The sequence below is a fragment of the Aptenodytes patagonicus genome, chromosome 2, assembly GCF_965638725.1.
Source record: "Aptenodytes patagonicus chromosome 2, bAptPat1.pri.cur, whole genome shotgun sequence".
Lineage (NCBI taxonomy): Eukaryota > Metazoa > Chordata > Aves > Sphenisciformes > Spheniscidae > Aptenodytes > Aptenodytes patagonicus.
The window spans coordinates 142,979,493-143,006,972 of record NC_134950.1 but is presented as its reverse complement, the minus strand read 5'-3'; the positions used below and the strand labels follow the sequence as shown (position 1 = coordinate 143,006,972).

The following is a 27,480-nucleotide window of genomic DNA, read 5'->3' as shown; positions in this document are numbered from 1 at the left end:
AGGTAAAATCTGAAATTCTTTAGGAACGGATGAGACCTAAGCTTGGGACTCATTTCACTAGTAGCTCTGAAGGTGAACCAGAAGGTTCTGCAGAGTGTTATCAACTGAACTGAAGAGAAACAACATCTCATGAAACTTTATTGTGGAATTTAGTACTGGTATTTCATGGTGTCATGACTTGGCTGTCTTGGTTAAATAGTTTAAGTTATAGATGAACTTTCAAGAAAAAAATCAAGATATTACTGCAAGAATGTTGTTACTGCAAGCCTTTTGGCAGGAGAGTGTCACAGCTGACGTTGATAATGAGATGACAATATTAATACTCCTAATTTTAGGGAAGAATGAATTTTATTTTGTTTCATGTTTTTCACTCAACTTGAGAGGAATCTGTGTCATCTGAGAAGTTCTTAGGATAATTTTAGTCATTTTAAGCTGGATATATCCATGCAAGGATGTGAGTGGAAAAGTTTTGGCCAAATTTGAACTGCATCTGCTAACTGCTGAAAGAGAGATGGGAAGGAAAGATGCTGACAGCTGAGCTCTTGTGGATTTAGCTGAAGCAGTTTTTATAATGGTACCAGTGCTAGCTGTCAATCTTGCTCTGCTGCTGCAGGTGATTTTCCTCATTGCACGCATGGCAGAAAGCATTATTTAAGCTAAAATGGACTGCGAACATGGTGTTGAGATTATGTGCAGGTTAGCTGCCTCTATGTTGGATTGGAAGGCAATCTCTTCATTTTAGAGCTGTAGCAGATGGTTTTATTTGAGCCCTGTGTCCTCTTCAAAAGAGCTGTCATGTGTTAGTCTCTTACTAAATTACATTCTGCTGGCAGAGAAATGGAAACCTTTTTTCAGTCAGTCTTGGTGGTATAACTAGAATTCTTTTGGCTGTCAATGCAGCATGCAGAACCATAATTTCATGATTTCATGCAGTTTATTTTAGTTGATTCCTGCTGGGAGGTCGGATCACACTGAATTTCACCAGCTGTAGTATTCAGGTGGACCCTTGTGTCCTTTTACATAAAATCATTTATAACTAGAAATGTGTAGCAATAGACCCTAAATACATACTACTAAAACTTGTGGCATATTTTAAATAACACATGGGGTATTTTGCTTTCCTGTGAGCATGCCTCTTGCTTTTGTAATTTCTAGCTAACTTTTTCAGGTAACGTTATGCTTCTTAAGTACTATGTTCCAAAGTTTACTTACTCTGGAGGTAGAGCTGAGCTCCTTGTGAGATACGTCGCACATCACTGAAAGAACAGAATTGTTCTGACTTAGCACTGCAGTAAAATCCACTCATACGCTCAAATACTGTCAGATGTGGTATAGTCTGAAACTTGGGTAAAATCATTCTGTAATTGTAGAAATTTCTGAACATTGAAGCCTTTCTGAATGCTGAAGTCGGTTGGCTAACTTCAGGAGCTGTTGAAGTGCTTCAGATATCGGATGGCACTTGCTGCACTTTTTTTTTTTTTGCTTCTGTGAGAAAACAGAGCATGAGGTTTCCACCTGGACAAAGTGATTGGGACTGGAGAAGGATATGCATGATAGGAGCATCAGAATCTCATTGGTAATGAAAGTTTGGGGAGAAGTGAAAGTTCTGTAGTAGCTCCTAGAGTAGCAAGAAGCCAGACTTATAATGAGGTGAGAAAAGCAAAATTGAGAAGTAAATCCTGAGAGCAGTTTTAATATTTAGAAAACAATTTAAGCTGATCTGAGCCCCCACTGTTGCGATCCAGTTCAACTCTGCTCTCCGTGGCATCCAGTCATCTCTAATTTCATTACTGTACAAGACAGTTTGTCTAATGCTAATTTGTAGAAGTTCCTTCAAATTTCATGCTTGGAGATCCCTTCTTTATTTTTTTATGGTCTAATGATACATATCATAAAGGGGTGAGAGCCGAAAGTGTTATTGAACAGACCTCAGCGCTGCTGCAGCCCTGTTGTTCCTCCTGGCTCTCCTGTGGTTGTTTCTGCCTGGTATATTATGCCAACCTGCCTGTAATGGGGAAAACCGTGTGTTTATACTTTTTTCGGGTAGGTTTTAGTTTTCTTTGTTTAACTCAGTGAATCACCTTACTGGGTGGGTTCATACATCTGTGTGTGCCATTTCAAAGTAGATGGAAGGAGCGCAGACAGCAATGGAATAGGGTTGGCATGTGCTAACTTTGATTGGTTTGTGCAGTTGAGAAGTGGTGTCCTTGGTTTGTTTCCTGTGATTCAAAAAAATGGTGACGAGTAGTAGGGACTTAGGAGACTGTGTCTTTAACTTTCCTTCTCCTGGCTTCAGGGTTTGACAGTGTCCTGCAGTCCGCTTCCAAGATTACCATGGGAAATTATAAATGTTGTAACTTCTGGTGGTGTTTGTGTCTGTCGCCGTTGTAGTGCAATCATGTGAGTTATTCATGCTGGGATTGCTGTTGCCTTTCCTCTGGGTGTAGAACAAGACACAGACCTTGGATTGTTCTCTGGTTGTATATATTTTATTTGTGTGTTTTGGACTTATGTTTTTGTGGTGTGGTTTTTTTTTTTCCTTCAGCAAGACTTTTAAAATGTAAAGTTTGCAAAGGTAAACTTTGCTTGGTCCTTATTTCTCCATCTTCAGACATTGTCTTGCCATTTTTGTCTCTGCATCGTCTCTACCTTGTTTTAAAAGTTTTTTTTTTTTAGAACATACGTAACTACTTATGTATTTAACAAATTCCTGATAGATTTTTTGCATGTAACGTATTTCTAATGAACAGAGCTTTTGGAGGAATTTTCAAAACTCAGGCTACCTGTGAAAGTAGTGTAGTGCCATAGCATGGCAGTGACAGTTGGAAGAATGCTTTGTAGGTATGCACCCTTTAGGTACTTTTGTGTTTCAGCGCAAATGTAAATACTGTTTTCATGTTTAAAATTTGTCACCTTTATTTTGGATTTCAGGATTTCTTACATTTAATAGTTCAAAAATCTTTCTTAAAATGCAAATTTGTCACAATTGGAATCCTATGAGGATAGATGTGTTTGAAATTGTAGGGATTTGGTTTATAGATAACATTGCAATCAAAACAATTATACAAAGGCAGTATGATATACTATCATGCTTCCAATTCACAGCATTATTTAGAACTCTTCACCTAAAATTAGTTGTTAATTAAGTGTTTCAGCACAGACTATTCTCTAAAATGGTCTGTTTTAACATTATCATGTTCATATATTATACTATAAGCATGCTGTATTAGTGCAAGCTGTACCTTAATCATTGTGCTGAAGGCTATATAAAACACTGATGATGGTGTCTGCCTTTTGAGATCCAGCAATTCTAGATGATATACAAAGAGAAAATGCATGTGGAGGTCAGTGCCTGTGTTTGGTCTCAGAAGTGTGCCAGCAGGTCTCCTCTCAAGTTCTGAGCAGTGGGTAGGGTTTTGCTGGGTCGGATCAGTGCATAGCACGTGACTAACTTGAAAGTAATCTCACTTGCAAACTTCTTTTAGTAGGGGTTAGCAAGACAGACAGTAGCTCTAATGTAGGGCTTAGGTTGGCTCATGTAAAGTCTAGAAAACGAGTATATGAAGTAATTTTGCCTAAAGGACAAAGTGAGATGATCCAGAGAGCATGCTGTAAAACTCTGATGCGGGAAAGAACAATCTCATGAATCACCCTACTCTCTGCTTTCCAAATGAAATGCAGGAAAAAGTGTTCTGTGATCTAGGTGTATGGGGACAGAAGTACAGGGAGGAGTCAAAGATCGCAGGCGCTGTGATGAGTGAAGACAAACATGGTAGCTGCCTTGACCTGAGTCAGAGGGAAATAGTCACATGCTTTCAGCTTGCTAAGGCCTGTATTGGGATCTTGTAAATAATATGGTATGACGTACATGAGAGCAGGAAGTCGGATATGCATCTTCTTAAGAATCATAAATTTTGTCATGATTTGTGTTTTAGTATTTAGAAAGCTAAGCAAGCTGACTTAAAAAAAAAAAAGTAACCCAATACTGATACTATGTTGTATTTTCTATTTCTGTATGTCTGGCTTTCCTGAGTTGCATCATCACTGTATTTAAATTTGCTTGATGTTTTTTGTTGATGAAAATATATTGCATGAGTAGCCTGGTTCTTTGCAGATATGAACACTTGAAGCGTTGTTGTTTTTTGTAACTGTTAAGTTTTCCCTTTTGTATTTTTTCTCCTTTGTCTGATGTTATTTGCTTTGATGTGATGGCATTCTTTTCAGCTTGGCATTTAGACAAAGGTTTCTGATGTGTTCTTGCCATTGTGTGTCATAGCTAGCTTTTAACATTTAATATCAAATTTAGCCTGACTTTTTTGTTGACTTTGTTCTGGTTTTCTACAGTGGACAGGCCAAAATCCCAGCAAATCAGAACTTCTGGTACCATAAGGCGAACTTCTTCTTTGGACACAATAACAGGACCTTACCTCACAGGACAGTGGCCACGTGATCCCCACGTACACTACCCTTCATGTATGAAAGATAAATCTACTCAGGTAAAAAGCTGTAAAGCAAGACGACAGAGATGTTTTGTATAATGGATGTCTTCCTGATAATACTTTTATCACCTGATCTGGAATCTTAGCTCAACTTAATTCTGAAGAAATGTGGGTTCACTTAATTTTATTATAAATATAAAGCCCTAAAAATAGGGTACAGTAGTGTTTTTTAATCAGTGTCAACTCAGTAACATGGTATGCAACAGATAATATTTTTATGCTTTTAGAAAACAGTTGTTAAAAATAATTTTCTGTATGTGGGCAGATCTGTTGAGGCTAAATAAGCAGATTTCAATCTCAGCCTTGTATCTGGTTTATTTTGAAGCTGCTATATGCAAAATTGTGCTGAGTGTTATTTAAAAAAAAAAAAAAGATTCCATAATAGCAGTGGCTGACAAACTAAAACTTCTACTGAATCGTGGTAATAAATCTGTGGGTCTCAAAAAGTGTATTTTGTGCGTGCGGGGGAGGGGAAGGAGAGAGGTTACAGTTAAGAAGAATTGATCAGTTTGTCACTAGAGAGGAAATCAAGAAGAGGAAGCTGGGAATGAGCATGTAATGTGGTCTTGAGATGTTCCTTCTGCTGCTTAGTAGCAAGAAAGACAGACAAAAATGCTCTGTGGAAGAGTTGCCTCTTGAAGCCAGACATTAGAATGAGAGCCTTACCACCAGCTACGAAGGGAAGGCTACTGAGATGATTTATGGCCTGATACCCTTGTGATACCTTGGATCCTCCTCAGGGCTCTATCCTTAGCAGGAACCTCTGGCAGGTAGGCTGCTGTGGCATTCATACTGCTCCAGTGCTCTTTGGCTAGAAAGCTGAACATCATTTCTTGTCTGATTCCTCCTTGTGCTGGAGCTTGTTGCCCACAAAGTTGTTCACTATCAAACAGGTAAAAAATACGTAATTCTAAAAAAACCAAATTATTAGCAAAGCAGTTGCATTCTTGTTTTTTCAGTAGTGTTGTTATTAAGGTATGGAGTAAGTAATTTGAGTTTGTGTTCTAAACTAAATTGGAAACTAGAAAAAACTGTCTATCTTTGGTTGTATTTTCAACCTACAGGCCATGTAGGGATGGTTGTTAAATCAGTTTTCTATGTCTTGTGCCATGATTCTGACCCATTGTTATCATGGGTGTCCTGCAAAAAAAAAAAGATACTTCTGCCATCCTACCTTTTGCTTATAACTCTTGTGCCATTAAGAAGTGTTTTTAATGGAAGCTTATGTTGTCACAATGCATATGATACCTTTAAAATATCAAGGGTTTTTCTGTCATAACTTCATTTGTAGGTGTATAGGTTTTGGTTAGTTTCCACTGACTTGCAACATACTTGTCACCCATTCTGCCACCATTGCTCAGAGCAAATGCAGCAGCTCTTTGAATTGATTCTAGGTTTCAGTCTTTTGTGTAATACTGAATTTCTCAGGACAAGTTAGAATGTATAAATAATTTTCCACATCTCTTTAAAATCTACTGTAATGCGATGCAGGAAGCCCTCTGATGGGGGAAGGGTAAGGGTAGGATGCTTAGAAAAGAAAAAAAGATCTGTCTGTCTGATCCAGAAATCCTATTTAATGAATTTGGGAATCTGATGATTAAAATTGTTCAAGGAAACTTCTAGAAACTGTGGTGGGACCCTTTAAGAAAACGCTGTCTTCACGTCCTACTCACTCATTTTGAAACCAGCCAGCCAGTTTAAGCAAAAAAGAAGAACAAGCAGTCATCTTTACTGTCATGAAAAATCTACCTAAAAAGCTCTTAATCCTGGATTTACTTCCAAGGTGCCTTCCCTTCACAATACTGTGCCTTGAAAGTCTTTCTGTTTTGAAACCATAATTTCCATTCAGGAGATTTTCAGTAGCATGCTTTGTAGTTACTGTATTTCTTAACCCCTCTCTCATAAAACATATATCCATATCAAACTTCACAAATACCCTTATGAATAGAAAGTTTAGAATATTTAAACATTCACAAACAAACCTTTTCACTAGTTACAGAAAAGAGAAACAAACTTGTTCTATAAATATTTGAGCTCCAGGCATTTGGCAGTAAAATTGCTTTCCTAGTGAGCTCAAGTAAGTGTTTAGGTTATTTGACCTGTTGGCTGCCACCCTTTGCCTCATTCAGAAACAAAGCTCAGGGAGGAAAAAAAAAATAAAAAGGAAGTTTTACATTTTCAGCATAGTCAAATGTAACAGAGGGGAAAGGCAGTACTGTTGTCATTACAAGGTGAACTATTACTTCAAAGGAGTAAGGGCAGGGAAGTTTCATGGTTTGGATTTGTGTGGATGTCTTCTAACAAGGAATTATATTAGCTGTCTTTTTATTCAAATTGCTAAATGCTTGGGTTTTGCATAGTGTTTAAGTTGAGTTGAAAAACGTGTCTTGACTACTCAGGACTATATGAATATGTAAAATGTAACAAGCATAGTGATTGGCACAGCAAATTCCAGGTGTTTGAAATAAAATGTTCACTAGGGAGGCTTGTAGATGAACTTGATCATAAAATATTGACTTGAGTTACGTTCTGGTTGTGTGGGGTTTTTTGTTGTTTGAGCTCTGTGTAGTTTGAAGTATATCTAATTTCAAGAACTAAGGATGAGTTCCAAGTCATTGATAGGATGCATGCATGGCAAATTAAGTTAAATTAAATTAAAACCTTGCTCTTTGCCTGAGTACCAGCACAAGTACTTCCACTACTTCATGTTTGTTGGCTAAGTAACAGTTTAGCTCATGGGAGTTCATATAGTTTACAGTAGCTAAAAATAATAACACTTGGTAGTTTAGCAGAGTGGAAGATGGTAACAAAATAAATTAAAAAAAAGATAATGAAAATCAATAAACCAGTTTCTTTGTATGAGCATGTTTCATTGGAGAAAAATTATCTCTTGTTTTACTTCTAAACTCATGAACAATACTGTCAGTATAACTTACATTGTAGGTGGAATAATTATTTCTTTTTCAAGGGTACTTTTTGTCCCTAATTAAACATTAATTTAAAATCCAAATTTTGTACAGTCGTGAAGGTGGTGATTATGGCTGCTCCAAGTTTCTTAGAATTCTTGTATTTAAAAAAAAGAGTCAGATTCTGGTCTTCACCGTGATCAGATGAACCTTTAATGAGTTTTATTCCAAGTCCTTGTTTCCCAGTTAAGTTCTTTGAACCTGTTTAGTGCTCGTGAATAAAATGTTTCTTCTTTCTCTAAAATTAAACCAGGATTTTTAAAAAAGAATTCAATAATATCTTGTTATTTAAACAGAGGAAACAGAATTTTGCTTGTTTTAGTTTCTGTTGGAGAATAGTAATTGTAGTTCATATTTCAGTGTCTCTTACCCACCTCAAGTGTTTTGACTGAAAACACTGAGAAGTGAGGTTGTTATGTTTGCTTTTGGAAAAATCTACTATGACACTATGCATTGTGACATTTACACAATTCCAGATTCCTAAGAATTCTCCATGCATTTATGCTCGTGTGCGTGCATGTGCATACAACTAGCTGATCTTTAAGGAGCAGCAAGTTTTGGATAATCAGAGGTACGCCATTTTAGTTAGTAGTTTTAAGTATTCCAGAAGTGCAGGGAATTCCTACTATTATAGGAAGTTATTATATGTGTTGATATACTTTGTGATCCCCTTCCCAAGTTCCTCCACTGTCCTACGTCCCTCTCCTTTTCAGTGAAATTTGAACTTTTCATTAAGGCCATTTAAAATTCAGTGTAGCTTCCTTCCCCGTTTTTTTCCATCTCTGTTGGGAGCACTGATGGAGCAATTTTATATACTTCTCCTTCATGCTATACGTGTATTTCCCCCTTTCTAGTGTAAAGAATAATTCAATGTTGAAATGGCTATGCCTAACCTCAGAATCTTCAGAAACATTTGGATAATCGTCATAGTTTATTAATATAATTATTTGGCAGTAGCTAAATCATTTAAAAGATTTTTATAAAATTAAAAAGGAGAGATTAGGGATAAACATGTGATGTTGATGTCATAATAAAGATATTGCCAGTTAAAGTTCGTCTATGTAGTCTTCCTCAATCTAAATAATACAAAGAAAAGAACAAATGACCAAGTGGAATATGATTCAGTGATTTCCTGCACCCCCCCCGCAACTGACTTCTTAAACTGGCTTCCAAGATGCCTGGATATGCCTTTTTCATTGTATATGGCAATTACGTATTACACAAACGGAGATGAAGAAACCTTGCAAAATGCCTTTCAGAATTTTTACTTCTCTCTAATCTAAAGAATATAATGCAGAGTTATTAAACTGGAATGCTTGGCTAAAATATGTTTTTTTTGTTCTTTGTGTGTGGGTCAAGGCTTTAATGTAGTTACCTCTCATTAGTCACCTGAGTAATGTTTTGTTTTCTTTTGGATAGAAATTTTGTTACTTAAAAATTAACATAATAAACCGGGAGGCTCAATTACATGAAGCTTTTTTATTGGTGTATTAGTTATCATTGCTTTCATGGGATATTTTAATGACGTACTTTGGGGGGAAGGGACAAGGAGGAAGAGATAATGTGTCATATAACTATGAATTTATCATTCTAATTTTTCTTAACCTGTCTGATGTTTAAGAGGAGTCGTCACCTATAGTCAAATTAACTTCTAACTCTTTAGGCCGTTTCTTTCTGTAAAATTTCTAGAGGGCCTTTGAATGCTTTAGAAACATCTGAAGACTCATCAGACTTTATCTTCTAGTGCTGTTGTTGCATTTCTTTTGAATATGGAAGTTCTTAAAAAACATTATTGCTTCCCCTGTAAAACCTAGACTCGTGTTTTTAATCTTTGCTCCCATCCCCCAATGTAGTTAATCTGGAATGCAGGCTAGATATAGTAATTAGAGCGAAGGGCTGGCAATAAAATGTGAGATATTTAGAGTAATTCAGTCTTATTTTAGGTTTAGGTAGGTTGGTACTCCATCCAGTCATTCTGATCTAAATGAAGTGGAAAGACTGTAGGTGTATATCCCTGACATGGGTGGCAAAGCAAGGCAGAATTACCAAACGCATTGGAAGAAATGCTAATCTCTACAAGGTTGGGTGAGTTAGAACAATGGTAACTGTGATTTACATTAAGACTGAAGACAGCAACCAGATGTGGTGTTCTCACCATGTCCTATCCCATGCCCACGCTTTAAGCATTGTGTCAACTGAAACTGGGACCACAAACCTTCACATTTTAAAATATCAGCAATCCTCCTCTTGAAGGTGCAGCATGTGTTACTTAATGTTTTCAAGGTTCTCCTCCTAAAATGTTTTAAATTTTAGTTTCTGAATATAGACTTGCAGGAATAATCCTTCAGTTTCATGAAGTTCAGTTCATACTTAAGTGATGCTGTAAATTTGTTTCAGCTCTGAAATATTACTGGTTTCACAGATAGTGCCTATGACCTCTCCTACTATGTTTCTGACTTGAGGTGCAGCAACTTTGGTTTTGTTTATTGTGATTCAGAAATTTTTCTTCAAATACAGTTTTGAGTGAGTTTTTTACTTTCATTATTGTTTTAATGTGTTTAACACATGGGAAGTATACTTGCAGCTTCAAATGAAGGCTTCCATGAATAAGCCTGTTTTGCAGAAGTTGTAAATAAAGATGGGAAAACAATTTTCATGAAATGTGGCATATCAAGGGTGCTGTACACCCCCATCTTATTTGTGATGTGAATTACAACATTCAGGTGAGGTGTGAGGTGCTCATACATGAGCTAAACTTACAAAAGCAGAATTTCTGTTTGGAGGGTGGGGTTTTTGGTGTGGGTTTGTTTTATTTTTTTGTTTGGTTGGTTTTTTTTAAAGCTGTTGCTTGAATATAAGGACTTTGGGTTACAAGCCCAAAACTTATCTTCATATAATGCGGGTTACAATATTTTATAAGCAGCAGTTTCTAGGGTTTGAAGAAGACTGGCTTGCTGTAATACTCTAGTAACTGCTTATGTTGTGTTATTTTTTAACCTTCTTTCTTTTTTCCATCTGAATATAAATAGCATATTAATATAACATTGCCTGACTTCAGTACAGTGCTAGGAACATCATATAGTATTTGTTATCTAATACTGCAAATAAAATTGAGGGACACAAATAGTCTGCCCCCTGTATACTGATACTTGTATGTATTTTGAAAGGTTGTGACTTGACTCAATTTACCAGAGATGGAAAGCAACTGTGTAATCCTGTCTCAAGGGAGATAGTGGAAGAGAGTGTCAAAGCATATTTGAGAAAGTACAAAATTTAGTATTAAGTGAATGGATGTTTTATAGTTGTTATTTTTGATTTCTGATTAAATCAACTGCAATATAGGGATTCTCACCTCTCTCTACTAACAGTCACCAGTGTTGTTGATGAAGTTCTTCAGGGCGTTGCTATTAGCTTGTTTTTATTCTTGCTACCTGGATCAATATCTGTGCTTATTAAAAAATACAGGCAAGCTCTTGCTTTCTACATAATGGGTTTTTTTTGTTTTGTTTTTTAACAGTTTACTTCTCTTTGTTGAAACTCACTTTGGCTTTTTAGATACTCCATGTCTTTTCTGTTCTGTTTATTAAGCTGTAGTTGAAAGGCTACGAGCTTGTAGTGATCCCTGGTACATCCTCCTGCACTACAGGAAAATATTTAAGCACCTGAAATGCCTGTTTCTACTTCGTCCTGGAGTTGTTCCCCAAACTATGGAGCAGTGTTGTATTCAGAATACACTCTTTGGAAGATAAATTTTCAAAGAATTCCCTTTGCATTGATGTTTTTCTGTTTGTTTTTTTTTTTTTTATGAGGGTATGGTTCCAGCTGTACTTGGGATATAGTAAAATACTTTAAGAAAAGAGTAATTTAAGTTGGAAAGTAAATTATAATAGATTGTGAAAGCCCATGATTTTGAAAGAGGAGCAAATTTTCCCCCTGTTTTCTCTAGTTCTTTAGAAATCTGCAAGCCGCTTCAGCGTTTAAAAAAAAATTAAAAGCAATACAGTGTCTTTCACACAAATTTCAGGGAGGTGGTAAGTACCCAATCTGCAAGAACAAGTAATTATTTAGAACATGGCTCTGCTAAAATGCAGAGTGAGCGAATGCACACACAGGTAGCGCGCATGTGGCAGAGGCTCTGCTTTGGGTGACGAGTCATGGGTTGCCTGGCTAAGGGACTCCCATGTTTCCCTCATAGTTTTAAATAGCTGTTTTAACTCTTCACTCTTGTTAACTTTATTTTTTTTCATAACCACATTATCTTCTGGCTTCTTCCCCAGATCCACACAAAGGGAGTCATATAATAAATACACAGAACGCTAACTTTCATAAAGGCTTGTTTTTTCTTTCCTGAGAACATGCAGCAAAAACTTCATTACTGATTTTTTCCATTTTGCTTTCTAATCGCCCACACAGCTTGCTGGGCCTTTGGTGGAAGTATTCCTGGTGGTGTAAAAATAATGGCCAAAAACCCCACCAAAAACATGGAAAGTGCAGGGCTGGCAGAAAACACAAGTGGGATACGTAGGCCTGTGCACACAAAGTGACTTAGCACATTAAATATTAGCGCTTATGAGTTAGGTGCTGGGCTGTAGGCCATATAATACTGTGGCAGTGCAGTGGTTATAAAGGTATAGCCTGTGCTCTGAAACTACATTTCAGTGCTTAATGGTACCAGGCCTGGCCTGGCATGCTTGGCTTGAGTGGCCTGGCCCCGGGAGTGCCGCTTCCACTTCCCTTCCCAGGGCAGCGAAGGTGAGAAGCGGCAGACATTGTTTTTGTGGTGTTCTCCAAGGCGATGCCCAGCCTCCTTCCTGAGCAGAACAGTGCCCGCTATGTGTGTGGGTACTACAGACGTTTCTAGACCCTAGAGAGGAAGCAAGAGTAAGGAAAGCTGTGGAGGAACAGGGTTTCCGTGCATGAGAAGGAAGTCCCGCAGGAAGGTGGATCCCAGATCCTACCTGTCCTTCTGGGTTGGGGTCCTGTCTCCCTTGGAGAAGTATTAGCAGTGGTCCCTTTCCTGAAGAACCTCACTGCCGAATTCTCATCGTTTTCAGTGGTATAGTTTTATTTCTTGCGGCATTATTGTGAAAGATTCAGCTAATATTAGTAGGAATTGTTGAAAAAAAAAACCCACCTTTTTTTTGTTTTCCTTTTCACATATTTATATATGTGCCTATAGCACTGAGTTTTATATGGTTCATACCCCAAACTCTCCCTGGATTTTAGATGTCCTCATTGCTCCTCTGGCAGCTGGTGACTCTCGTGTTCAGAAATGCTGGTGGATACCCTCAATTTTCATAATAGCCTTGTGGTGAATAAGCACAGGAGTTGGGAGATCTGGCTTCCAGACCCTTCTCAATCTTTGAGGTTTAACTTTATAGCTCCTACATCCAAGGACAGTCCCCAAACTTCTGGGCTTGCCGACAAGGATGGAAAAGGCCTGCTCTTCACTGTTCTGCTCATGTAGGTTGGTGCCAAAAATAATACAAGGTGTATCAAACTCTGTATTGAGTCAGAGTTAGCAAGAAGGAATTGATTATGTGGCCCAGTGATTAAGGAAGACAGGTGGGAGAAGTGAATCCTGGCTTTTAGTCTCTGAGTTTGTATATTTTTTTTTAATCTTGTGGTTTTCTAAACTGTCTGCTGAGTGAAAACTAGAAATGGATGACAAAGCGCAGATGAGAGTAGCCAGGTAGGGTTTTTTTGTGATTGTGAGGCCTCTGATTCCTTCTGCAGTAAAGTGCATTGCCCTTATCCTTTGTAAATGCAAGTTTACAAAGCCTTAGTTTCCTACATGTTTTTTTTTATGTATTGAGACTATTACTGCTGCATATCAGATTCTGAAATTTATTTTTCATGTATAATGCCTGAACTCTGACACTGCGGAAAGAATAAAGCAATAATTTGTGCCAAAAGTTTTTTTTACCTGGAGAATTCAGTAGAGTATATTTTCTTTTTTTTCCCCCCTCTCTAGACACCTAGCTGTTGGGCTGAAGAAGGAGCAGAAAAGAGATCACATCAGCGCTCAGCATCGTGGGGAAGTGCTGATCAACTAAAAGAGGTGAGAAGTTTTGCACAGTGGAGCCTTTCAAGTTTTGATATGCCCAAGACATTTTTAATCCCTATCTGGAGTCCAGGAAACTGCACCCTTTTCCTCCCCTCTGTTGCTTTTGAAACGGGTTTTACCTCCAACGTAAGAGTTGTTTCAAGAGTGGTTGTTATTTTATGCCTGTTGGATTTCCTCCCTTCCTACTACACAGTGTTGGCTGTGAAGGAGTGGCCAGAGTTGAGTGCTGAGGAACCACCTTGTTGTTACTTACTAATTTTTCTGTTCAGAGTTACCTTAGCTAGCTTTCTGTTCTTTAATGCTGCTCTCCTGAAAGAGGAAAAGTGTAAGTCAGTATGTTAGCATATTCTCGTTTAGAACTTTCGTTCAAGTTTAAGGGTGGAGATAGGACACCACTTTCACAAATGAAAAAAGAGGGTAAGTGTTGATACAGTAATGGTATGATTACTTGAAATGCTCTTTAATCATATGTATTTTGCTGTAGACTACAATTGCAACTAGAAAGAACCCACCAAAAGTGAAGTGGATTTGCATCATGAGAAAGTAGGTACAGTAAAATGATCTCCAGCTCAGCTGAAATGACTATTTCAGTTTTTGTCCCAGTAAACTCCATTCTGTCCAGAGTTCATGTAACTCTAGCTCTGTCCAGTACCTAATAACTGGCCTGCAGTCAGGCTCATGCCTCTTTAAGAGCTACACCTTTCTTTTTAAGAAATGTATCTTGCAGCATGGTCTCATGGGGTGGGACTTTTCCCTGATACTCTGGGCTTTTTGCATCTTCTCTCCTGGCTCCCTGTTTAATAAGACTTTCAAAAATGAGAAGAAATGTATAGGTTGTCTGAGGAGATGATGTTACTGGCAATTTATAGTCCTCTTCCGGACAGCCATTGATAGGAATAATAGTTGTCAAAAGGAGTGGTGTAAGTTTGATTACTTGAATTTTAAAATCAGATTTGACAAATACGGAATAATCTTGCATTCCAGTGGTGGCAATAGCCTCATTTTTAAAGACGATGACCTGGGCCAAAGAGAGGTCAATCCAAAGAGGGTTTGAATTCCCATCTCATTGAGTACCTGTTATGAAACCCATCATAGCTGATTTATTAGTACATGGGCCTTCAGTTGCCTGGGTGACTTCGTTTGCAGCTATGAGGAATCACTCAGAATCACAGATTAAGTGCCCAGAAATTAGTGCAGAAGGAGTTTTGTGTCTGAAAAGTTTTGGCTTAAACATTACCTACCAGCACAAAGGAATTGTAGCAGGGGCAGGAACAGCATCTGTATTTCCAGGGTAACGCTTGCTTGCTTTTACTGAGAGACCATCCTTCATCTTCTGGCGGTTCCTTATCAAGTTCTGCAACAAGCAGCTTTTCTTCACCAGAGGGCTGTGACTGTCAGTGATAGTGAAACCTTCAGCATGTAAGCAAGTCTCTGCCATTTGATAACAGTGATCCATTGTGCTAGGTTGCCATCCTCTTTATGGACTGACCACAAGAGAAAGATAAGAAATATGTGGCCGATGGGTTTCATGGTTCCTTTCTGATAGAACACAGTAATGGAAAAAATGGGGTGTGTGGAAATGAATTGTTTCTATCCAAATTTTGCAATGGTTGTTCACCCCAAAACCTGCCCTTGTCGTCTTCAGCTTGTAGTTCTTTCACTTCCTCTGTTTTCCTTTCTCCAGCTTCTCAAACCAGTTTTCTTGCCTTTTCTAGTTCCCTGGGTTCATAGTCCCAGTGTCATTCTGTGTGCTTTATCCAGCCAATTCTCGCCTATCTTCCTTTACTTGAGCTCTTGCTCGGTTACCTTCCAGTTCCTTGTCTTGTTCTGTCTCTCCATCATTTGGCTTCTGTTTATCCCTTTCTTTTTCCTGTCCCTCACCTGTAAGTCCTGGTTCCAGCTTCTCTGTCTGGCTACTTAATGCCTGTGTGGTGGGTGTTAAGAGTTTGTTCAATACCAACAGTATCTGTGCGCTCAGCATTTGTGCCACAGTAATAGGCAGTTTATGGAAGGAGAAATTCTCTGGGGCTGTTCTGTTCAAACTGTAAAGCCCAGTAGAGACAGAATTACTAGCAAATGTAGCTGCCAGTTCCAAACATCTTTCTTGAACATGTGCAAACTGAAATTTTTGGTAAGGCTTTGCCAAATGTAAAGTTTTTTCCAAGGGAATAGAGGAGCACATTCCCAGCGTAAAGGACCCCCAGACAAATGTTTGGCCTTTTCTTTCGAAGTATTGGACAACAGAGCTTCCCAGGTAAAAAGCTATGATGATGTGTTTTAGCACATAAAATGGTAAAATGATTTCTACCCCCCTTTCATTTTAATCTCATTCTTAAAACATGTATACCTGTACTGAAATCTCTGATGGGAAGGGGATAGGAGAGCTGAATGTTGCATGGTAGACTTCACAGAAAATCTGACAAAGCTATAGGCAGCTGAAAGCAAGAGCTTAAGTAATGGAAATACAAGTATCACCTCTCCTGGGCAACTGCACTTGTTATGGGTGTATAAGTGTCCTGGTTTCAGCTGGGATAGAGTTAGTTTTCTTCCTAGTAGCTGGTACAGCGCTGTGTTTTGGATTTAGGATGAGAATAATGTTGATAACACACTGATGTTTTAGTTGTTGCTAAGTAGTGCTTACACTAGTCAAGGACTTTTCAGCTTCCCATGCCCTGCCAGCGAGAAGCTGGGAAGGGGGCACAGCCAGGACAGCTGACCCAAACTGGCCCAAGGGGTATTCCATACCATGTGACGTCATGCTCAGTACACAAACTGAGGGGAGTTGGCCGGGGGGTGGCAACTGCTGCTTGGGAACTGGCTGGGCATCGGTCGGCAGGTGGTGAGCAATTGTGTTGTGCATCACTTGCTTTGTATATTCATTTATCATCATTATTGTTAGTAGTAGTATTTTCCCTTCCTTTTCTGTCCTATTAAACTGTCTTTATCTCAACCCATGAATTTTACTTCCCCCCCCCCCCCCTTCTCTCCCCCATCCTGCTGGGGACGGGGGAGTGAGCGAACCACTGTGTGGTGTTTAGCTGCCTGCTGGGTTAAACCACAGCAATAGGTAGCAGCAGTTCTGCTCAGCATTTTGAATTGTTTCCCATAGCGTTTGACAGTGAACAAGTAGATAGCTGTTTACAGTTTCCTTGGCTTGTCTTAGCAGTTTGGATTCATGTTTTCTTGTTCCAACAATTAATGGAATGATTTCTAGCATGTATTTTTTATTATGTTGATACTGTAAACTAGCCAAATGCTTGTATGCATAGTTTTAATTGGTTTTGATAACAGAAGATTGAATGTGCTTTTAAGTTTAAAAAAAAAATGTTTTTTCCTTGGTTAGTTTGAGAGCTATTACAATTAAATGCATTTATTTAACACAACTGGGAGCTCTTTTTAAAGGATTTACATTTAAAAAACCTCAAAAAGAGCGTATAGACTTAAGATCCCAAGCAAGCAAATGAATTCTGTATTACCACATAAAAAAATTTTCGCTTTGGGTAGTTGAAAATTATTTTGCCCTTGAATTGAAATAGGTGGGTGTCAGGATTGAATCTGTCTAGCAGTGAAATAGGCACTTGCTTTCTTCTAGTGGTCTATTAAAAAATTTACAGCTCCCCAGCTCTCAATATGAACTTTGTAATGATAGAGTGTATCTTTTTTTATCACCTCCTAACAAGATTGACTTTTTTTTTTATTCTGAAGGGATCTACTGCTTGTTTTTACGAAGTCTTGAATATAACTTGTTGTAAGATAATGCCAGACTGCTTTAACATTATTTTAATAGATACATGTCTTGACTGGGAGATGAAGGTTGCTATCAGAGTCTTTGTACTGGACACAAACCAAGTAGTGGTTTGAACCACTGGTATTTTTTCCCCTTTCACCCTGAATAGTTAGTTTGAAATTCTGTTGAAGTTGAATAGGGACAATTTTAGTTATAGCTTACCCTGAACTGGAATTTACCCAGAACTGGAAAAACCTGGAATTTAAAACAAATAGTTTTCCGTTTGTGTATTTTTTTTTAAAGACGTATTTCAGACAGCTGATTTTTTGCTTCCCTTAAGCACCTCTGTATGCTGTATCTGTTACACTGACACCAGCAACCCCCCGTTGGAAGGTCCCTTTTGCTCTAACAGAGTACTTGAAAAGGACTTTGGAATAAAAGAGAATCGAATATGAGAGCTTGCACTTTTTATGTGCTTTCATATACCGATCGAAAGATGCTATTCAAAGGTTTAGGGAGAATTTCTAATTCTAATTGTTTTACTCTTTGACCTACTGGTTAACTTGTTTACTAACAAATGGTTCATGAAATGAGTTAGAGCTCACTCTCATTAATAAGGAGTTTGTGGCTTGTTCAGCAATAGGAAGTTACTATGTTGTGTAGTCTGATTTGTAGAAATACAGCCTATTAACTGGTAAATATTAATGAGCATTTGGACAGGAATGGTGAGACATGACATGTTCCTTCATATTAGTAGTCTGCATCTAGGTCTCTTCAAATGAAGAATTACCAGGATACTCAGATTATTCCAGTGTTGCAAAGAACCAACCTAATTTGCTTATTTCTCAGGTTTGTGCCATTAGGCATGCATATTACAAGTGGTATAGATAAGATTCATATTTTTTTCAAGTACACTTCTAGCTGTAAAAAAATTCAGCAAGCAAAAAATACAGGGTTTTTTCCTAACTTCTTGTTTGTTTAATAATCTTGATCATCATCTTATAGTTGGCTGCATTACAGTAAACCATCAAGGCCGAACTGCAAGTTTGGGTCCTGAATGACCTGATGTAGGTTTATTACTGTTATGATGCACTGATCTTTGCGTTTTCTTGGGGGTTTTGTTGGTGGTTTTTTTTTATAAGTAACTGTAAAGTACGTCAAGAAAAGAGTCTTTCTGATACATCAACAATATTGCAGGGAACAGTCACGGGAAGAGGAAGGGCTGAAAACTTTCTTAATTTTTTTGAAATGTGCAGACGTATGCTTTGTGCCCCCCTCCCCCCCCCCCCAGTCACATGAGAGTACTTGCCAAATGTGAACTAAAAATATAATTTGAAATTTACTATCATATATGTTTACAACTTGTAAAGTAGCAAAATAATTTTAAATAATTGTATCTGAACATTGGAAGTAGGGTTCAAATTGCGTTTATTCCTTGAGGAATTCCTTGATTTTTTTTTTTCTTCTTTTTTTTTTTTCCCCTGGCTGAATCCTCTAAGAAAATACCTGTATTGTATCATGAGAACTTTCTGCCCATCTTCAAGCTACGTAGACAGGGAGAGCATTTGAATTGGTATACTGAAATCACTGTCACATTTTATGGATCGAAGTGCACGTATGTGCAAGGTTAAGGCTTTAATGTCTTCAGCAACTGGATGCTTTAAAGGATACACATTAGATCTTTTTGTGATGATTTACATGTGTTCCTTAATATGATTGTGTATGCCCCAGTCACCTTCAGGCTCAGTACTTGGGCATGTGAGGGAAATGGTGTCCCAAACCCTTTCTGTTCTTTCTAGGTGCCCTGTTAAAATGGAGTGTTTTGTTACTGCACTTTTTTCCCCCAGCATAGCACATTATTCCTTTTCTGCCTCATCTTCCTAACTGAAATATCTATATTGCTAACCTGAATGGAGTTCAATGTCAGAGTGCATTTACACCAGTGTATTGGCTGGATCTTCAAGTACATGTTTTCCTGATACCAATCACTTGGCACCAGCAAATTCCCTAGCTCATATTAATTGCACCAGTCGAGTGCCCAAGAGACAGGATCTGCTGCTTCTTTGAGATACTTGGTAAAACAGGTGCCATCAAGGCATGTGTTTCAGACTCCTTCCTCACTACACAAATTATATCTGCTTTCCTAGGATTAGTGTATCTCATACCTATCTGCAGCTCATTTTGGTTATGTTTGATGCTCTGATTGTGCTTCTCTGCTGCTTAGGAAGAAGGTGAAGATAAACTAGGAAGCTAGCACAGCTACCTCTTCCTGTTAGTAGTAGTGGCTTTATTTGAGTTTGAGATGGAAAATAATTGGCAATAAAAAGATAATCTTCTAGGAGAAAAAAACTATTGGGATTTCAGGATTAGCTTTAGCAAGTGATAGATTCACTGTGGACTCCCCGTGGTGAAGAGATGGAGCATCGTTTAGTTTGGAGGATTCTTCTGTCCATGTAGTTTGGTGCCACTGCCTGCTTAGTGTGGCTGCTCTGAAGCTGGATTGTCTGTGCTGGCGAGCCTCTGTCTCCCGGGTCTGGAGGATGAATAAGAAATGGCAGATTCCTTTTTACATGTCCATCCTTACTTTCTCTTTTTTTTTTTTTTTTTGTCTGATGGTAACTACCACATCATGGAAAGCTAGGGTTCTTCAAATTCAGGGTTAAGGACAGATGATCTGAGAAGGCATATCTATTTCTTCACTGCGTTGCATGTTTGGCTTAAGTGGTCATATCAGCTCCAGATACACAGTCAGATTCTTCAAGTTTTCATCTTTCTTTTTCTCCCCAGTGACCCAAGAAGCCTTTTCTTTCTGTTACTGTCAAGAACCTACTGACTGCCAAAATATACATACTCTTGAGGTGGCTGAGAGAACCTCAGATTCCAGGGGTCCATGATTCCTTTCAGGATATCAGAGCTTCAAGGTTTTGGTCAGCCTAGAGACATACCAGCCTATCAACGCTCTCCTGTTTAATGCTTTCACTGTCCAGATTTTACAGTGAGAGGCTATGTTCTCAAAGATTTGCAAGCTGTTTGCGACAGAAATCGGTCAGCCAGATCTCTGAGGTGGAATTGTATAGATCTTTTTTTTAATAGCATACCTATGAGGAAAGCTCAGAAAGCCAGATTTCATTTAAATAAAAAAACCAGTGTATTTAACTTTTTAACTAGGAAGAAGCGCACAGCATCAAGGAGAGGCAGCAGAAATGAAAGATTTATATACAGCACTCTCCCTGCTTTCTGATTATTCTTGTAGCCAGCCGTCTCAGTCCACAGCTGTCTTCTGATCTGGGTGTTGTTTTTCTCTTCTGTTTTTAAGTTTTTAAAGGGCAAGATGAAGGTTATTTCCCTGTTCTCCCCATTCTCCAACATTCTGATGTAAGACATAAATCTTTGTAGATGTATGTATACTTACCAGACTGGTTACCTGCTTGCTTTTTCATCTCTCTATGGAGCTGGGTTTCCTAATTGCCATTACTTCTACAGGGAGAATGGGGAAGTTCTGGACAATTTTTTTTTTTTTTTTTTTTTTTTTAGAGATGAAGTATCTCTTCAGACTCCTTCAAAGTTTCTGCTGACATGGTGCCTGAGTTGCACCTTTCATCAAGAGATCGGTCTCCCAGTTCTCTAAATCTAGCTCATCTGTGTTAGAAACTCAGTCATATTAGGGCTCTGTCTTTCTTGGTGTATTCTACACACAGACTCTTTTGGAAGTCTGAACTGTTTGTCTGTTGTTGAAAGATCAAAGTATTCAGCCATTTCTGAGTAGCAGTTCTCTGAATATGGGTAACGAGCTGTGGCAAGACTTGATATGAAGCCTTAAAGGAGGATCCTTCTTTTGTGAGTGATACCAGAAACATCACAAAGAAAAGTCCACAGCCTGGAGCAAAGCTCCATCCAAACCTCATCACCAAGCACTGTCATCTCTGACACTGTGAAGAGTGATGCGAAGTGATTCTCTACCACAGAGTTGCTTTGCAAGAGCACTAGTAATATATTTAACTACTTGGAGTTAACCGCAGAGTGTGTGTACTTGTAAGCTGTCACTCAGAAAGAGAGGTTACTTTCCAGCTGATTAAGTTCTTTGAAATATGAATTCCATGTGCATTCACTTCTCCTTACTTGCCCTTCAGGTTTTTAAAAATTGTATCTAGCTGAGTTAAAAATGAAATGGGGCTGTGTGTGCTTTGTCTTATTATGCCAGTGTACTGAGCATGAGGAAGAGTGGGACTTGAGGCCAAAGGAAAAAATTATCCAGTCTTAAGGAGGTGTCTGTACCTGTTGTGTGAATAGTCTAAACTTCTGAGACAATGCTTATAGTTTCATGTAGAAATTATCCAGGAGGAATAAATAAGTGGAGGAATCCCCAAATGAAATTCTTTCGTTTCTTGTAAGGAGCAGGTCAAATGGATAATGACTTTAGTTGCATTTGACCTTTAAAATACGTAACTTTTGATTAGACATCTTTGCAGCAGACAGCAGAAAAGATAATTCCGTCTGCCTGAAGGAATCTGTGATAATTTAGCCTGCAGGGAAATGCTATTAAATAAGTTCTCCAAGATGAGCAATGCATATTGATTGCCAGTTGTTTGTGAAGGCTCTTTGCTTTTATGATGAATTATCATTGGAAAACTTTGGTTTGGTTTAAGATCAAATAAATTAAACTGTAGGCTTCATAGTCCCCAGTTTAAACCAGTTATAGGCCAGAAATTGCTACAAATTGTCATTCTGACTACTTTTGTTTGCATCAGTTATTACAGTGCTTGTTTGTAAATGAGGAAGTTTAGTTATCAAACTAAGCCTGCTGTCACTCAGGTTGGCGGATGGGACAGATACTTCAGAGAAAGTATCTAACAAGCAGAAAGAAGCTTTAATGCTCATGCTTCAAGGGAAGGCAATCCCATACGCTTGTAAAATCCTCTAAAGAGGACTTAAAATGTCTGATTCACTTTATACGTGAAGATTTGAGCAGTTATCTATTCGATAACTCATTATCACTTCACCTGAACTTCTTTCCAGCAGATTGCCAAACTGAGGCAGCAGCTTCAGCGCAGTAAGCAGAGTAGTCGTCACAGTAAAGAGAAAGAACGTCAGTCACCTCTCCATGGCAACCATATAGCAATCAGTCAGACTCAGGTAAGTCTGATAGTTGCTTATATTAACAGCCTCCTACGTTATCAGGGTTGGGTGAATAGCCTGCTGTTTCTTCCTGTCTTTCTTCTGTTTGTTTTTTTATGTGGTACACTGAAATGCTTAACAACCTGATACCATTGCATCTTCACTGAAATTTATCTGATAGTTGTCATGTAATAAAAGAAAGAAGGGTTGCAGCAGGATAGCAACTAAAATATATTAAGATGCTGTAAAAATTCTGAGCATGGCCAGATAAGACTGCGTTTCCAGGAATACATACTTGCTTCCAAAACTAATTTTTGTGGTACACTTTCAAAAGTCTCTGCTCTTCTGGAAGGTATTTGCTTATCAGTTTCGCAACCCAATTTCATCTAAGCTGGTTAAAAAAAATAGAAAATAAAGAAAAGAAAGTACCAAGCGTAAGCAGTCTGGATTGGTGGCCCAACAATTGATCAGTCTTTGAGCAGCAAGCAGAACACTAACTGGCTTGTTACGAACAGACTTGTAATTCATCTTACCATGTATTCATCAGTAAAAGACAGCAACGCTGTATCACCAGAGATTTGAGGGAATATCTCGTTTCCTTGTCCAATTTTAAGAATCTTTCTGATACTTTGCTTATTGGTCAATTCCTGGCCAGAGAGGCAATTTTCATCAAGGAAGACAATATTGTGGTGTTCACTTTCTAAAAAGAAAGTGATAACTCACCTTGATTTTAAACTCAACTGAAATCAAGATGATGCTTGCCACAGTTCCCCATCCCTGGTGACTAGAGGATCTGTCACACTACAGGATAAAAGTCTTATTCTTCATAGTTTTGTCTAGGACATACCTCTTGGTTGTTACAGTAGTCCAGAATCATTGTCAATACAGGATTCTGTCTTCTAGCATGAGAGTTTGTGGTTGTGGTGGCTATGTTACAGTGTGGTTGTTACGGTACATTTTAAGAGTTTCCATCATATTAAATGGAAGAATTGCCATAATCACCAGCCTGTTCTTGTTCCAGACACTGTGACTTACTGTAAAACCTCAATCAGGCATAATCTTTAGGATGCAAAATATTATGTCCAGATTATGTTGATGACCATTCTCATGTTCTATACCAATGGGCACTGTGATGACAGGACTTCTCTCCAGCCATCAGTCTATGGATTTGATAGCCTCTTCTCTGAGAGGTTAAGCTCAGGCTCCTAATCTGACAGCTTCTGTTTTCTGTTGTCTTATTACTTACCTATTTTTCAAAGTGATGTGTGAGTTTAGGCAAATTTTAATATAGCTGATCATTTTAACACTAGCCTGGCTAAGACAATTTTTGTTTTCAGGTCATTTTCATGTTTCACAAAGTTATAAAAATTTGCCTGTGCTCTGAGTATATCTGTATTTCTCCTATTATAAAGATGCTGACACATACGAAGAATAGCTTTGGACAAACTACCTGGCCAAATTACCTGACCATGAACCAGATTCTCAGCAGGGTGCAATGGAGGATGCCCTGTGCAGTGTCTGCTCTAGCCATTACAAACTGCCAGCGAAACTGAAACCCAGTTACGAGTTCTAAAGCTCAGACAAGGTTCAGTCAATGACTTTGTGAACCTTAAGCCACTTGTAGGAAGCAGTTAATCATGTCTCATTTGACAGTGCAGACACTTGAGTCCTGATTAAATTTCACCCATAGTGGATCCTTAGCTTGGACCCCATGTTACTAACAGGCCACTATTTGAACTCCTGAAATGTTGGTTCTGTCATTGTATTTCCTGACTGCCTTTTTAAATAGCTAGTGTTGTAGAAAGAAGAGGTTGAGCTGTCATGGCTGATCCTTCATGTTCCTTCTTCTGTTTGGATAAAATCTCATGGTTAAAACCTAATCTTGTGATGCAGACATATAGGAAATTGATATTCTTCCTGAAACTTTTATGCCTCTATAACAAAGGATCCCACTACATTTTGTATAGAAAAAGGTTTTGCTTTCCATCTCAAAGTAAGCTGTTGCAGGTACCTGTGCCACTATTTGTAGTCACAGTAAAAACAGTCTTTGACACAGACTGAAATCCACTTAGGACATACGCTTTGAAGGAACATTCTTTAGTACTTGGAGCTCACTTTGTCATGGCTCATGCAACGTTTTGGTTTCTCAAGAAGGTGTTCTCTGACGAGGCTGGTGAAGTTTTCAGTTCTGGCACCATTGTGGGAAGCCATCCCACAGGCAGTGTGTTTTGTCAGAGTCAGAGAATGCCTCCGCACAAGTGACATGCACCTTTGGTGCTGCACATTGTGCAGGGTTCATTTGGCAAGAACTCAAGATTTTTACATTTTGTCTTAAGCATCCTGTGAACAAGAGGAGAACATATATTGGGAAGTGAACACTGTTCATGGCTGTCAGCGTAGGTGCTTCTATGCTATGTAGCTGCTGCCAAGGTAAAGCTTTTGAGGTTGACTGCACAAGATGCATGTGCACTCTTGTGAATGGTTCCTGTTGGTAACAGAGTTCCAATCCAACAGGTTTTTCTGAAAACCGTACTTGTATTTATTTACATGCTTGATTCTTAAACTCGAAATGTTTTCTTTTAAGACCTTTGACATAAAGTTCTGAAAAGCTATAAGCTAATCAAATTAAAGGTTCAGAATGAATGCTTTATTTCTCATTCACTAAAACCAACCAAAAGAGAATAAAAGTGCATTAAATTAATATTTCAGCTGAGTGGTTAAGCCTTAGGAATGTTACGAAATGCCTTTTGGATCCCAGTTAAACCATCAGCATCAGCACCCCGTGTACTCCCCATTCCCCGACTGCGTATTCTGTAGTCTATACATCTGGAAAGTACATATACCTGCCTACTTACTGATAAGTGAAGTAGTAGAATGCTTTTGTTATAGAAGACTTACTTGAGTTAAGTAGAGGTTTTTTTAGTGGCTTTTGATTTATGCAAGCATTTCTTTTTATTTAAATTTGCCTAGTAAAGGTGGTCTTCTAGATGGCAAAATTAATACATCACTCCTTACTTTTTAGGTTTTTTTAGTACTGGTCTCAGACTTCTGTCTTCGTTCCATTTTCCACCTTCAAATCATGTTGCTCTCTACCTTCTAGGCTTCTATTTCCAGATCAGTCCCTATGCCACTGTCAAACATTTCGGTGCCAAAATCAACTGTTTCACGTGTGCCGTGTAATGTAGAAGGAATAAGCCCCGAACTGGAAAAAGTATTCATTAAGGAAAACAGTGGAAAAGAAGAAGTATCCAAGGTAAGCTTATATTAGCGTGGTTACAGTTGTTTTTTCTTCATAATCTATAAACACATGGGAAACCTTCCTCGTGAGAAACCTTCCTTGTGGCTGAAATTACAAACAGTTTTCTTCAAAGAACTGTTTGTTTGAAAATTTTGTTTCAGTGTTTTAGGGTGGTGTTTGGGGTTTTTTTACAGGGCTTCTGGCCAAACATACTTTGTTCAGAATGCCCTTTCTGTAGAGAACTTGAAAGTTCTGTGCGAAACGCAAGTGCTTGAAAATTTAGGTACTTCATGCTACAGTAGTAAGTAATTAGAGACCAGGAGGTTAATTTATTTGCTTCATTTCGCATTCTTTTTCTTAGGCAAGACTTAAGTTTCCTGTGCTATGCTCTGCTTTTTGGTTTTAAAGCTTTTCTTCCATAAACTGAATGTGGACTGTTTTACTTTCATGAAACCACTGTGATCTGTCATGGGAGATCTCCGTATGGGAAATACTGACAAACAGGGCAGCTTTACTTACGTGGGACAACTGGAGCATTGGAATTGTGATTGAGGAGCACTGGAGTGCTTAGATGACACTTAAAACGTGAAATACTTGGTTTACAGCCACTGTTTCCTAAATAGCCAATGAAAACTTTCTGCTGTGGAATAAACTACTCTACTGTTTTTTCTTACCTTCTCTAAGATGTAGGTTCTTTTCTTGTGAATGGTCATGTAATAGCAATTCAATGTACAAGTCAAGTTGTAAAACTTTAATCAGAGGTTTAAGATTCCAAAATCTGATATTTGTAGTTCTTAATTTTGGCAGTAAACTTAGGAAGTTTTGGCATAGTCTTGGCTTCTCCAGACGCTTAGTTGTGTGGACTAAGCAGTCTTAAGAATGAAATACTGTAGTAGTCTGTTTTATGCTAAGTTTGCTTTCCTAAGGCTGTCTCATCCCTTTAGAAAGGGGTGTGTGTTGTAACAGCGGAATAAGGAAAAAAACAAACACACAAACTGAAACAGAAAGCACCAATCAATAAACCTTGTTGCACCATCTCCAAAGAGAGTATAAAAAGGTATGTATTACAGTGCCACCGTTGATGTTGCTATGGCTAGGGTTGTAAATTCCTGTGGTTGGAGGACATTTCATTTATTTATCAGACAAATCATCTTCGTAAATGTTGTCCTTGGGCTTTAACAGCTTATTACTTGGGATGCAGAACTCAGTCTCCTAAGTTACTGAATGTACTGGCTCTGATCCAGCAAAACAGTTAAGCACATACTTAAGTGCATTGTTGGATGGGGGCCAGAGGTGCTCAGCAGTTTACGCAACCAAGGCAATCATGAACCCTTCCTCCAAACATCTAGCTGGGGAGAGTCTTCAGACACAAAAGTAAGTCATAAATTAGACATTGCCCGTGAAGTCAAGTCCATCTTTGTGGGCAGAGGGGTGTTTCCTGCTATGTAACTGTTAATTTCTGTGAAATCTGGTCTAGTGGGACCTAAAGTGGGACTCCTAGCACTGTCTTTGAGCTTACTAGATCTCATAGCTTACTTCTGGAAGATCATAACAAGAGTAATTTACTCAATCTTACTGCTGGTGAACTTTCTCCTAATAACAACAATTTAGCTTCTTTTTAGCCTAGGGGAGTTGAGGCAGCTAGGTTAAAGGTTAGGAATTACTGAACAAAAGATAAACCGTAGGAAACCAAACTTCATTAGTTTCACTGCTAGTGAAACAATTTGGGTTGTTTTCAATTTTCTGCCATTCTTTCTTGCTGTAACATCCTGTATTTTTAGAAAGTATTTTAAAGTAGCAATCAAAGGTAGTTGGTTGCTTTGGGTGATGTGTGAAGGATAAATTATTCTGTAGAGTCGCTTGTAAGA

At 38.4% G+C, this 27,480-nt stretch overlaps 1 protein-coding gene across 4 annotated transcripts in view; it reads left to right on the top strand.

The window, feature by feature from the left end:
• GLCCI1 (glucocorticoid induced 1) overlaps window positions 1-27,480 on the top strand; it is a 57,150-nt gene that overhangs the window by 15,795 nt on the left and 13,875 nt on the right. For 2 of the 4 annotated variants that reach the window (XM_076331438.1, XM_076331440.1), the window contains exons 2-5: window positions 4,345-4,496; window positions 13,440-13,526; window positions 22,276-22,392; window positions 25,475-25,627. In XM_076331438.1, the coding sequence (XP_076187553.1) occupies window positions 4,345-4,496; window positions 13,440-13,526; window positions 22,276-22,392; window positions 25,475-25,627 (509 nt within the window). The remainder of the gene's footprint in view (window positions 1-4,344; window positions 4,497-13,439; window positions 13,527-22,275; window positions 22,393-25,474; window positions 25,628-27,480) is intronic. The other 2 variants (XM_076331439.1, XM_076331441.1) reach the window with 1 other exon arrangement.